Source organism: Myodes glareolus, chromosome 8 (assembly GCF_982192425.1).
Source record: "Myodes glareolus chromosome 8, mMyoGla1.1, whole genome shotgun sequence".
In the NCBI taxonomy this organism is placed as follows: Eukaryota; Metazoa; Chordata; class Mammalia; order Rodentia; family Cricetidae; genus Myodes; species Myodes glareolus.
In genome coordinates, this window is record NC_142033.1 from 62,158,128 (window position 1) to 62,171,173 (window position 13,046).

Below are 13,046 nucleotides of genomic sequence, written 5' to 3' on the forward strand. Positions count from 1 at the left end.
CCCTCATTCACATTCATTCTTCTATCAGTCTGTTATCCTAACCCCCATCCACATTTCCGAAGCATCTTTTGGTGGTAGAACTATCCCAATGGTGCTATTTTTCCTATTCCCCCATCCACCGTTGGTTGAATCCAGGAATGTGAGTCGATAAAGGGCAGTCTCCATCCCTGATAGTACAGCGGTAACATCTCAGTCCCATAATATTTTAGTTTGTTTTTAATGAAATGCACTGGACGCCAGTAACTAAGAGGCCAGGAAAAAAAAAACGTGGAGGAGAGAGAAGCTAGCCTCTTTTCCAGGACCCATTTAGGATTAGGTGATAGAGAAAGGTGTTCTGGGGCTGAGCAGGGATTTCAGCAGGAAATACACGCTGTCCGGTGGATGGCCCCTGGGCGTTGTGGCCGAGCTGCTCAGAAGGTCCAATCAGAGAGCGCTTAGGCTTAGTGCTCTTTAAGTTACTGAGCCGGAGAGAGACCCCGGCACCTGGCCTACAGCTCTGCCACCGGTGAGTCCATTCTGAAGGAGTCGGTGTATTCCCTTAGTTCCAACCCTAGATGTTCGCCGGGGAACCCAGAAGGACGCAACAGGTTCTCAGAGTTCTGGGGTCCGGTAATTCTGTTTCCTGCGCCCCTAGGCAACCCGGGGCGGGGCAGAGGGGCGGGCTCTCACTCAGCAACCAGGGTTGTGTCCGGAGACTGGATTTAAATAATTCATGAACCAAGCGGTGGGAGCTACCCGGGAGGCGTGGGGCTGGAGAGCGCCGAGACCCGAGCCGGAGCTAGAGCGGAGCGGTGAGTAGTTTCGAGTGCGGACCAGGCTGAGCGCACCCTCTTCTAGAACACCCAGGACAGGGAATGGGAAGTGGAGGAGGTTGTCCAGCGCCTCCTATCGCCTCCACAGCAGGTGGCGGGAGCCTAGGTTGCATTCCAAGACCTGGAGGGGCTGCTAGGTGGTTTGGGTCCCGGCTACCCGGAGATCTGAAGGGCCCGCTAGAGCGTACAAACTTTTTCCCGTGGTAGTGGCCGGCTCCGTGCGATATTGCTTTGCTCGGGTGCTTCTCCATCCTATGGAAAGGGTGGAGGTCCCTGGGTTCCGGAGACGTGAGCAGGCGGCGGCGAGACTCCCAGGCCATCGGTCGGCTCTCGGAAAGGGCGGCGAGAGTAGAGGAGGATTTGAGTCTCAGACTCAGCCCTCCGTCCTCGTCTTGAGAATTCTTCTGCGGTAAGGAGTGCCCGGGAAAGGCCCGGGAGACCCGGGACTCCCAGCCACCGTGTGCTACCTATGTGCAACGCACAGTACTACTGGCCGGAGCCGCAGGGCGACGGGGGTGCAAGAGAAAACCGCCTCCCCGCGGCCGTTGCAGAGCTCACGCACACGGGGCTAGAAGCCCTGGCTTCAACCGACCCTCCGGGTCGCACAGAGCCGACACTTTCGGCTTTCCTGGGGATGGAGACCAGGGGCGCTCCGGGTACACCTTGACGGAATGCGGGGTCCGGGGACAACAAAGAGGAGTGTGGACAGACTAGAGCTTCGTGGCTGCTGGAAGATCGGGACTCGGGTTGAGTTTCCGAGAACGGGTCGGAGAGGGACTGTGAGGAGCTCGGCTCCAATTCTCAGCTCGTGTCCAGCAGGGACTCGGAGGGAAAACGCCGCGGTGGCGCTCTGGACGGCGGGTCTCAGGGACGACCCCCTCCCCCAGGGCGACAGCGGATTCCTGGAGGCTCCCAGCTTCGCGCGCCGCCTCGCAGCCGGTTCTTTTGTGTTCAGCAGCCCAGGAGAGGCCCCTGCAAAGCCGGGAATGAGGGAGGGAGGGAGAGCATCGATCTGGTGGCAGCTTGGAGGAAAGGTGTCCCCGTTTCCTGCAGTTCCTCCTTGCTCCGGGAGCCCGCTCTGTTGCTCTCTTGTTCAGTTGTGCACTTTTCTCATGCCCGAGCGAAGAAAGGTTTGCTCGATGTCTTGTGGGCGGCTGCTGGTCTTTGTTAAGCGGCTGAGAGATTGAGTCCTGCAGGCCCCTCCACCCCGACTCAATAGAGACCCAAACAACTTGAACAATGAGTTGCACTGAACCATTAAAAAAAAAAACAAACTTTTTTCTTTTGATTGGCCAGTTGAATATTGGCAGATTCATACGGTTCAGCTTGAGTGACTGCTTACTTTTCTCATTCATTTGTGAATTTACCTCTTTGAATCACCACGGAGCTGACATCTGCCTGCGTGAGCCTAGGAATCACGGTTGTTAGCTGTTAAAAGTTTATGGACAGCACACGTTGTGCTAATTTCTTTACCTGGAAGCGTGTTAATCTGCCCACCCCACGCAGAAGCCCGCTTCACAGCAGAGAATTTAAGCAACTGTCATTCTCGCAGGATTAGCGAGTGGGGCCAGAGATACCCGGCCCAGTTTGAAAACTTGGCTTTTTTTTCTCTCTTTCTTTTTCTTTTTTGCTATTTATCAGGGCCCTTTACTTTTTTTTCGTTTAAATGTTTCATAAAATTTTTTATGGACTTCCTTATGATTTCTATATTGAAGTATTTCTCTGTGTTCTAGTTCAGTGAAGTAAACAAACACACCAAGGACGGGTTGAAAATAACACTAGGAACAAGAGAAATGACTCAATGGTTGAGAACACTGGCTGCTCCTCTACAGGGCCCGGGGTTCAATTCCTAGCACCTACATGACAGCTCACAACTGTCTGTAACTCCAGTTTCAGGAGATGCATGGCACCAGGTGTACACGTGGTGCGCATACATCTGCACGAAGGCAAAATACCCATATAAAAGAAATAAAACTTAAAAACGATAATAATACTTTGCATGTTGTTGATTTTGTTTATAATTTGAGGGAAATAGGTTCTGTCGATTGTCAAGAACCACCTGCTGTTTTTTAAGAACCAGGAAGCTTTGTTACAAATAATACAAACTAGTCCAACATGTGTGTAACAGACAGATGTTCTTGGAGGACAGGGGCTTAGAGGAAGTGGCAGGAGGTTTGGATAGTCAGTTTTAGCTACACAGGACATGCGACAGGCCCCCTGGTTGGTGTATACTTGTGATGGGCACGGCAGTTCTTGGATATGACTGCTGTTCTGCCACCAGTAATCCTAGAATGAATTCAGCGAGAATCCACTCAGCTTCAGTGTCTGTCCCAGGCTCAGGCCCAAGAGAAAACATCTGACTGACCTAGATGGCTCAGTCCAGGACCCATCTGGGCACCCCAGTTGACCTCACAATGAGAGGTAGGGCTGCTCCCCAGAGAACTCATAAAGGTGGGCTCAGAAGTCAAGCAGCCCCCTCACCCCCAAAGAAGTGCCCCTGAAGACAAACACATCCACCATGGAGATCCTTGTAGAATAGAGTGAGCACTTCCCATCAAAAGAAAATGGCGCAAAGCTAGTGGTCACCCTGTTTGCACATGCAGAAATGTACCTCTCCAGACTTCAGATTCAGAATCATGAAAGGTACGTGATTAACAATGGCTGTAGTGGGCTCTTTTCCCTGTTGGGATATAGGTCATTTAGAGTGGAAACCAACAGTGTACCCCATTAATTAGGAAAATGGTCAGGCCAGCTTTGCCAACTATGACCTGTTCAAGGGAATAGACCTAGAGAAAGCAGATTACAAAGCTTGCAATGGTGAGGCTCTCCAGAGAGGTGCTCCCACCCGGAATGAAATGGTGGACCAATGGTCCTGCCTGGGGGGGTGGGGCAGTGAAGAGATGGCCTGCTGATTTTAAAGCAGCCTTAAACGATCATAGTGATCATAAGAAATCCTAGAGGTAGGCTAGGATCTGTCCTCCCTAAGGGTGTAAGATTGGCAACAGGTAGGTGCCTGGCTCAGCTGTAGAAGAAGTAAAGATGATGACCTTGTGGCAGCCTCATTCCCATCTTATTTCGGCCATCCTTTACTGGGTATCTATCTCCTCTTACCAGGCCCTGGGGCTACCTGGTGGAGTCCGCATCCCCTGCATGCCGTACTTCATCTGGTGCAGATCAGGTCAAAACCACGGGTACAAGCTGTTTATACCTTGGTCTGTTGTCCTGAAACTGCATCCAGAAAGCCTGCATGCATTGTCCTGGGAAAGAGGCGGGAATGAGGAAGGCAGACAGGTATTCTAAAAATAGTGTTGCTTTCAACCTTTTGCTACCGTCAGGGATGTTGGTTAAAATGCAAATTACGGCTGGCAAGATGGCTTAGTAGGGCAAAACCAAACAAAATGAACAACTGTCAGAGCTCAGAGTTCAGCCTCAGAACCCTTAGCAGGAGGAGAAAACCAACCCCAGAAACTCCTGAAGGCTGTCCTCTGACTTAGGCGCCACTGTGTATATCACCTTGCCCCCACAATAAAAATAAATTAAATGCAGATTTAAAAGCCCCATCTTAGCAGTTGCGTTTGGCCATCAGTATTTTAAGTCACACCCTTTTTAAAAAAAATAAAAATTATTTTACGTGTGGGAATGTTTTGCCTGCATGTCAGTATGCATATCAGGTTCATGCCTGCTTCCTGTGGAGTCCAGAAGATACAGGACCACCTGGAACTGGAGTTTTGAATAGTTGTGCACCACCTTGTGGATGCTGGGAGCGGAACCCAGGTCCTATGCAAGGCCAACAGATCAAAAGTACTCTTAACTGCTCAGTCATCTCTCCAGCCTCAAAGCCTACTTTACAGAGGCACAGGATATTTTGTGCCCTTGAAGCTGGTCTCAGCAGTGGCTCTTGGCATCTGAATGGGTCCTAAAAGCTCTCTCTTTCTCTCTCTCTCTCTCTCTCTCTCTTTCTCTCTGTCCTTCCCTTCCTCCCTCTGCCCCTCCCTCCTTTCTTTCCTCCTTCCCTCCTTCCTTCCTTCCCTTCTTTTCTCTCTTTCTTTTTTGGTTTTGTGAAACAGGGTTTCTCTGTGTAGCTCTGGATGTCCTGAAACTCACTCTGTAGACCAAACTAGTCTCAAACTCAGAGTTCTGCCTCAACCTGGGGTTTTCACGTCCACTGACATTGAGGAGAAAATCTTTTTTTTTTTAACTATCATTTTTTCAACTGCCTGCTTTGTAACTCTTGAGACTTTGATTTTTCTTAAATTTTAACACTGAGGAGGGATCTACACTTTTTGCAGGGGGAGATGAAGAAATGTGTACATTTAGCCTCTGAAGCCACGGGCACCTCCATCTCTGCCTTGGTGAGCGGAGGTATTTTCTTTCCTTTGGGATTTCCTCTGTTCATTTCCACAGAGGGAGCTCAGAAGCTTGTTTATTCATAGATCCGGGCAGATTCTATCTGTGGCTTCGTCTCATTACCAGGAAGTGGCCCTTTCTCAGCACCTGAGCCTTTAATCCGTCCAGCTCTGAGTACATTTAGCAAAGAACAAGCTGAGACATGCGTGTGTGTGTGTGTGTGTGTGTGTGTGTGTGTGTGTGTGTAGGGTGTTCAGAAGAAGCCCTTAGGAACCATCACCAGGGTCACAGGGCACATTGTGGCTACGGTGGAGCTTGATCCCAGGAGACACCTGGAGACCCAAGCGGTCAGTAGTTTGCCAATGGAAGACTTCAGAGGCATTCTGTTGTAGCTCTGTACAGAAGTGATTGGAGCAGGATGGGCGTTAGAAAAGGAGGTGAAATCTGAAGGGATTATAGATGCATACATACAGGATATATAGGAATTCGCATTCCTCATAGATAGGAAATTGCATCTTCATTCAAACTGCTTAAGAAATCCTACCTCTTGTCTGGGTTTTAAAGTGCACTTGTTCTAAACTTTGATGGTAAATCCTATTCTGTGTTTTGTGCTGGCACCTCTCAGCAGGATCTGATTTAGAATATAGACAGTTCTTGACTGTCCCCGTGTCCCCCTCCCAGTGTGAATTTTAGAGCAACTTTATGCTAACCCTGAAAGTGTCTATTTAGCACAAAAATAAAAGCCTGCCTTCTAGGTCAAGGTCCTTCCACTCTTTTTACCTGCAAACTTTTTTTGTTTTTGTTTTTTGTTTCTCAGGACAGGGTTTCTCTATGTAGCCTTGACTGTCCTGGAACTTGTTCTGTAACCAGGCTGGCCTAGAACTAACAGAGCTCCACCAGCCTTTGTCTCCCAAGTGCTGGGACTAAAGGTGTGCACTCTCACCGCCCAGCACCCAAGAGCTTCCTAATGCAAATCTGGAAATATAGGCATACAAAATAAACATTTTTAATTTGATGATAAATCATTGTATTTTAAAACGATTTTAGCCTTATATAATTTTTACCATTTACTTAAAGGAAATTTACGTGCCGATAAGGTGAACGTATTTGTTTGTTTAACACACTACAACTCAGAGATATACTAATTTGAAACATGCCTAGAAATGACAGCAGGAAAATATTAAAAGTTCCTTGTTTTCTGTAATTAAACCATTACGTCTCTATGTGCGCAATACTCCTTGTATGTTGGTAAAAACACTGCTCTCTGTAAGGTGCAGCGGAATCTGCACTAAGGCATTTCTGGCCATGTTCACTCGTGTTGCAAGGCATGGGGGCTTGCACACTGCAAAGCATGTGTGCTGTGTGTTCAGAACTACGGCTACAGCGAAGTCTCACACAGCACTGATGAGCTAGCTGTGCATTCTACAACCTACATCTAGGTTGCTTACAGATTTATTTATCTTCATGAGATGGTGTAAGAAGTCAGAAGTCAGGTTTTTGGGGTCTTTTTTTTATTGGCTTTTCAAGACAAGGTTTCTCTATGTAGCGCTGGCTGTCCTGGGACTGGATCTGTAGACCAGGCTGGCCTCGAACTCACAGACATCTGCTTGCCTCTGCCTCCTGAGTGCTGGGATCAAAGGCATGCGCCACTATCACCTGGCCTGGGTTCTTTATTTCTTATATTTGCCTGCAGAGTAGAGATGCCTTCTGGCAGAACAGAGAGAACCCGTGTTGCTCCTCATCACTGCTCTGTCCCTTTCCCTTCCCAGATCTGGTGGAGGCCATCATTAGAATTCCTGTTTCTCACCATCTCTTCAAAAGTGAACAGGAGCCTCCTTTGGCCCTGCCTCTCACTTCCTTGGTGCCTAGTCACTGGAGACTGTGACTTAGAATAGAGGTCTCACAGGATGACCCATGGAGATATTGTCTTTATGCTATAGCAAATAAACCTTGCCTGATGATCAGAGTGCAGAGCTAAGACACTAGTTGGCCACAGAGGCCGGTAGTGGTGGCACACACCTTTAATTCCAGCTCTCTGGAGACAGAGGCAGACGGATCTCTGTGAGTCCAAAGCCTTCCTGGGCTACATGAGACTGAATCTGTCTAAAAGAGAAACAGAGCTCTCACAAAGATGAGCCCAGCACTTGGGGTCACATACCTTTAATTCCAGCTCTAGGGAGGTGGAGACAGGAATGATACGGCTGGATGGAGAGGAGACTATAAGGCAGGAGGAGACAGGAACACAGGGCAGTCTGAGGATTCATAGAGTTGGATGCAGTCTGAGGATGCAGTCTGAGATGCAGCCTGGGGATTCGTAGGGACAGGACCGCCCATTTGGTCTGAGCTTTTGTAGAGGTAAGAACTCTAGTGACTGGTTTTCAGCGTTCGCCTCCTGATAGCTGACTCCGAGTTTTTATTATTAAGACCAATTAGAATTTGTGCCACAGTGACCCGGTGGGCTTATCAGAAAGGCAGATTTCAGTTTCTGTTTGTCTATGACCTTCCTTGAGGCCGTGCCTTTCGGGTTTGGGTTAGGGGCAGTGATGGATGCCTGGAATCTGATCTGTAACAAATAAATGGAGTGTGAGTTATGTAAGCTGTATCTTCAGAGCAAAGGGTGGTAGAAACTTAGACAAGCTAAGCACCGTTCCGCAGTTGGGGGCCTCTGTGGCACCAGCGGGAGCTTGGGAGGGTGGGTGAGCCTGGAGCATCAAAGCCTTGCCGAAGGATTCTGGTCCTACTGTGACTGAATGGTGCAGGTTACTAAAGTTTCTTCCACATGAGTTCCCTCACCTGGAAGGTGGGATTATGCCTTAGGAACATGTCGGATAGCACCTGGAACACAGCAAGAGCTCCGTGAGCGTCCGTTTCCAAGAACAAACAGCTTCCCGAACCCTGCTTGGTGTTCCCAACCCTGGAAAGGATCGTGTTCTGAATGAGTCCATTCCCCAGCTTCATGATAGTCCCTCCCTGAAGCTCTGGAGCCGCTGTGTGTTTGGCTTCTTCTCACCCCAATTAGGCCTAACTGTTGAACTCTAAGTCACGCCACATCCTCTGGGGTGGGTTCCTGGTGCAGGCAAGGCCGTCTCTAAGTAACCAATGTTCTTTCTCTCCCTGCCAGGCATGGTCCTTTGAGTGAATGACCTCCTTGGAGATCATTCCTCTGCTCCTCTTGCTACCATCCAGGAGGCAGAAGATTCCACGGGTCCAGGAAAGGCCCATTGCCCCTGACCGTCCAGAAACTACCTCATGCTTGGGGAATTAGGATGACCATGGTTCTTGTATTCGGTGTCCTGCTGCTACTGGGGCTGTGTGGAAATATTGCTTCAGGAGGTCAGCCTGTGTCCACAAGCACTCCTGGGGCTTTGGATTATGAATTGCCTACCTCAGAGTATGAGACCCCAGATACATTCAATGCCGGGACCGTTGGCCCTCTCTACCGAATGGTGCACATCTTCCTCCAGGTGGTCCAGCCAAATGATTTCCCCCTAGGTAAGTGTCGACCATGGGGAAGATGGATTTGTCTCTCTTGGTTTCTGAATGACCACACCACCCACATAGAAAATATTCAACACTGTACAGTATGAGGTTCAAAAGCATTGGCCATACAGGGGCAGAAAATATTTATATAGAATTTAAAAAGGTGTGTATCTGGTTAAGCTAGGTGAGAAACAAAATCGAATCTTTCTGCTTGGTTTTTTTTTTTCAGTTTATCTTGCTTTATTTTGCCTTGAGCAATGCATTGTTCCAAAGCACACACATACCCAAAGTGAAAATTAGGCTAAAAATGCAAGTTCTTTGTTGTGGAATGAGAGATTGATAATTACCTGGCAGCTGTTGCTTGCATCACTTAAAGATTTAACTCTTCCCTGCCCACCGCCAACTGCAGTCTTCGGGCAAGGGCAGCCGTATAGACCTGATTTCTGACTGAGGGTTTCAGTATTGGGAGTTTAGTATGGGGGTATGGGGGTGTTGGTCACTTCAGAGGGCACAGCTTTGTGGTCATGGCTGTTGTTCTCTGTACACAGTACTGATGTTTCCTTGGTCTTCTTGTAATTCTTTAACCTGGAAGCCCCCTGGTGTGTGTGATCCCAGGGACAGCACCATTAACAGGACTGTGTTTTGCCTTATCGGTGAACTTAGTTTAGGTTTCACCTCTGCTAAGCTTGACAGAAATTTGAGCATGGTCGTTGGTTATAGAACTTATGGCAGTCCAAAAGATGAAAGTAAAGAACAATATAGTGAGGAGAGTGTAGATGGTCTTGGCTAGTGTTTTAAGAGGGGTGTGTGTGTGTGAGAGAGGTGTGGGGGGGAGAGTCTTATCGCCTGCTCACATTATGGGGCTCTGTTCATTGAGCTGTTTTTATTTTTAATAATTCATTTGTGTTTATTTTATGTGCATAGGTGTGTGTGAGGGTGTCAGATTCTCTGGAACTGGAGTTACAGATAATAGTGAGGCACCATGTAGGTGCTGCGAATTGAACCTAGGTTCTCGGGAAGAGCAGCCAGTGCACTTAATCACTGAGTCATCTCTCCAGCCTAGACTGGTTAGGTTTTAAATGCCAGCTTGCCAGTCTGGAGAATGAGGGATTGCCTAGATCAGGCTGGCCTTCTGGTATGGGCATCTCTGTGGGATTGTGTCTTGTCTGCCTAACTGAGGTGAGAAGGAAGACCCACACGGAATGTGGACAGTATTGTTTCATTTGTACACAAATGAAGAAAGCTAGCCAAGGAAGCAGGAGCAGTGAGCAGGCAGGTGGCTTGGGCACGTTCATTATCTTTCCTCTTGACTGTGGATGTGATGTGATTGGCTTCTTGCGATCCTGCCTCAACTTCCCTGAAATGCTGGATCATAACCTAGAGTTGTGAGCCAAATGAACCCTCTCTGCCCCACGCTGCTTTTTGTCAGGATATTTTTTTTTTATCATAAATTGAACGAGAACAGGGCTGTTTATAGTTTCATTAAATGCATGTTCATTGGCATTTTTATTGTGTTTGGGTTAGACTCGCTTGACACAGTCTGAAGTACTCTTGTCAAATTCCTGTTTAAATTCCAATTCTAAGAAGTAAGTCAGCCTGGGCCTTTTGTGTCGCTGAAGATGACTTTGAACTAACACTGTCTACTGTTTCTGTTACTGCTTAAAAGAATAGAATTGGAAATCCATATGCTGAAATGAGGAAACAGGAGAGGTTGGTTGTTAGCATTGATTGCACAGTATCTGTTTGGAATAGCTATCTTGATTTTTTTTATAGACTTACTATGAATGTTACTGCAGAAACAGGTAACTCCTACTATTCCTAGTCAGTTTTTAGTTTTGTTTTTCAAGACAGAGTTTCTCTATGCAGCCCTGGCTGTTCTGGAACTCGCTCTGTAGACCAGGCTGGCCTTGAAGTTGCACATTGGCTGCTCTGCCTACTGAGTGCTGGAATTAAAGGTGTGCACCACTACAGCCTGGCTCCTAGTTATTTTAAAATTTTTATTTGTGTGTGTATCTCTAGTGATTGCATATGCATATTTGCATATGGGTGAAGGTGCATGGGTGTGTGGAAGCTAGAGGCTGATGTGAATATCCTTTATTGCTTTCACCAGGTGGATACACGCATGCTGCTGCACCTGTCTTACACGGCTGCTAGCAGTTCAGTCTCAGGTCCTCATGCTTGTGTGGCAGATATTTTCCAACTGAACCATCATCTCCCCAGATCCTAATCATCTTTATATATAGAGAGAAATGTATGTAGAAAGCTTAGCATTCAGTTGTTTTGTATGAATTTACAATAAATTCAGAAGAGTTGAAACTGGCCATGTCTCACTAAAAGGCATACTTTACAGTTAGCTTATTCTATAATCTCTTTCCATACGCTCTTCCCTGTTACTCCCTCTGGATTTCGTAGGGAGTCTCTTCATACTTTGTAAGGCAATGTGTATTCAAAGCCTTCAGTTCAGTGACCAGGCTAGCTGAGGGTGTATTTACAGGTTTTAGATTCCATCAGCAGCATTATTAGGTTAGAAAAGAGCTGTCTGGTGTGTAGAGATCTGAGGGTGTTAACCTAGCTCATAGTAGTGAAGAGAGACATGCCTGAGTTACAGCAGCAGACCAAAGCAGGACAATTTTCCCTTTTAAGAGGAAAATTATTAGAGTGTTTTCAGAACACAATGTTGAATTTGACAGTTGACACCTTAGGGTTTCAGTTTCCTTCTCTCATCCTAATTTCTTTTACATTGTTCCACCCAGTTACTAGATTTCATAATAGTCCCCAAGTGTCCGTAAGTGCTTTATGTTATCAAGGACATGAATGAAATAGGCATGACTTTCATTGGGGCCCATGCATGCCATAGGTGCCAAATCATGGGGCATACCTTTAGAATATTAACCCAAACAGAAAATTTAGGCAAATCTAATATGTTGATAGATGGTATGCTGGCTAGTTTTATGTCAACTAGACACAACTAGAGTTATTTGAAAGGAGGGTAGTTTAATTGAGAAAATTATAGCCTCCGTAAGATCTAGCTTTAAGGCATGTTCTTAATTAGTCATTGAGGATGGAGGACTCAGCCCATTGTGAGTAGTGCAACGGCTGGGCCATTGGTTCTAGGTTCTGGAAGAGAGCCATGAGGAACAAGCCTTAAGTAGCATCTCTCCATGGCCTCTGCATCAGTTCCTGCCTCCAGGTTCCTTCTCTGTTGGAATTCCTGTCCTGACTTCCCTCAGTGATGTACTATATGATGCAGAAATGCAAGTCAAATGAACCCTTTCCTCCACAACTTGCGTGGGTCACAATGTTTCACTGTAACAATAGAAACACTAAGACAGGTGCCATTATCCATAGGTCTGTGCTTCTGCCTGAGTTTAGTGTAGACTGAGGAGTGGTGGTGGAGGAAGCGACACTGAAGCCTGGGTTCTCTCTGCTTGCCATGCATCTCGTGTCCAACAAAATCCGTTTACTGAGTTATCACTCAAAATTCTTGAGAGAAGCCCATGTTGCATCCTGAAGAGGGTAGAGATGGAACTCTTTGTTCTGTTGAGACTTGAGACACAGTTTTATTTCTTGGACAAAAGAGAATAGATATGAATTGATTAAGAATGTGGGTAGCTGAACCATAGCACAGTGCATTCTACAACCTGGTATGGTTATCTCATGAACATCTTCCTGGCTTGGAGTCACCCAGACAGAGACTGTGCGCTAGCCTGAGGCTCACGAAGAAGAAAGCTGTGCATCACCTTGGGTGTCCCTGTGCTGAAGGATGAGAATTTTGTTTTCTTGCTGGGTGGTTACATATCCTTTCCTTGATGCGTGCTTGGAGATAGAAACAGACAATCAGGCCTGCTGTGGGGGCTCACACAGGTAGGAGTTGCTGAAGGAGGCAGAGGCAGGAGGATCATGAGTTCGAGGCCAGTCTGGGCTTCACATTTAAAAGGAAAGAAAAGAAACAGACAGTTACACACACATCCTCCCTCTCCTCCTCTTTTCACCAGGTACAAATCTCACCATAAGGGCTCAGCCTGTATACTTCATCTAAACCAAGTTATTCCTCAAAGGCCATACCTTCAAAGGCCAACATATTGGATCTCGGCTTATGAATTTGGGAGGCACAGAGTCATCCTGTACTAGTGGATGTCTTAGTCTTTGTTCTGTTGCTGTGAAGAGACATCATAACCAGCAACTTTTATAAAAGAAAGCATTTAAATGGGACTTGCTTACAGTTTCAGAGGTTTAGTCCTTTGTGATCACGGCAGGGAGTATGGTGGCACAAAGGCAGACAGGGTGCTTGAGAAGTCGACGGGAGTTCTATGTCCAGATCCCCAGGCAAAAGGAAGAGAGAGCCCCTGGGCCTGGCTTGGTCTTTTGAAACCTCAAGGCCACCCCCAAAGATGCGCTTCCTTTAAC

The 13,046-nt window shown here is 47.1% G+C and overlaps 1 protein-coding gene across 7 annotated transcripts in view; it reads left to right on the plus strand.

The window, feature by feature from the left end:
* Positions 1–380: 380 nt before the first annotated feature.
* The window catches only part of Prom1 (prominin 1), a 108,710-nt gene continuing 96,044 nt past the window's right edge, over positions 381–13,046 (plus strand). For 5 of the 7 annotated variants that reach the window (XM_087909051.1, XM_087909054.1, XM_087909055.1 and 2 more), the window contains exons 1-2: positions 638–791; positions 8,281–8,651. In XM_087909051.1, coding sequence (XP_087765177.1) covers positions 8,426–8,651 — 226 coding nt within the window. In that variant the 5' untranslated portion in view covers positions 638–791; positions 8,281–8,425. Of the gene's footprint in view, positions 506–637; positions 792–811; positions 1,222–8,280; positions 8,652–13,046 lie in introns of those variants that run through there. The other 2 variants (XM_087909053.1, XM_087909052.1) reach the window with 2 other exon arrangements.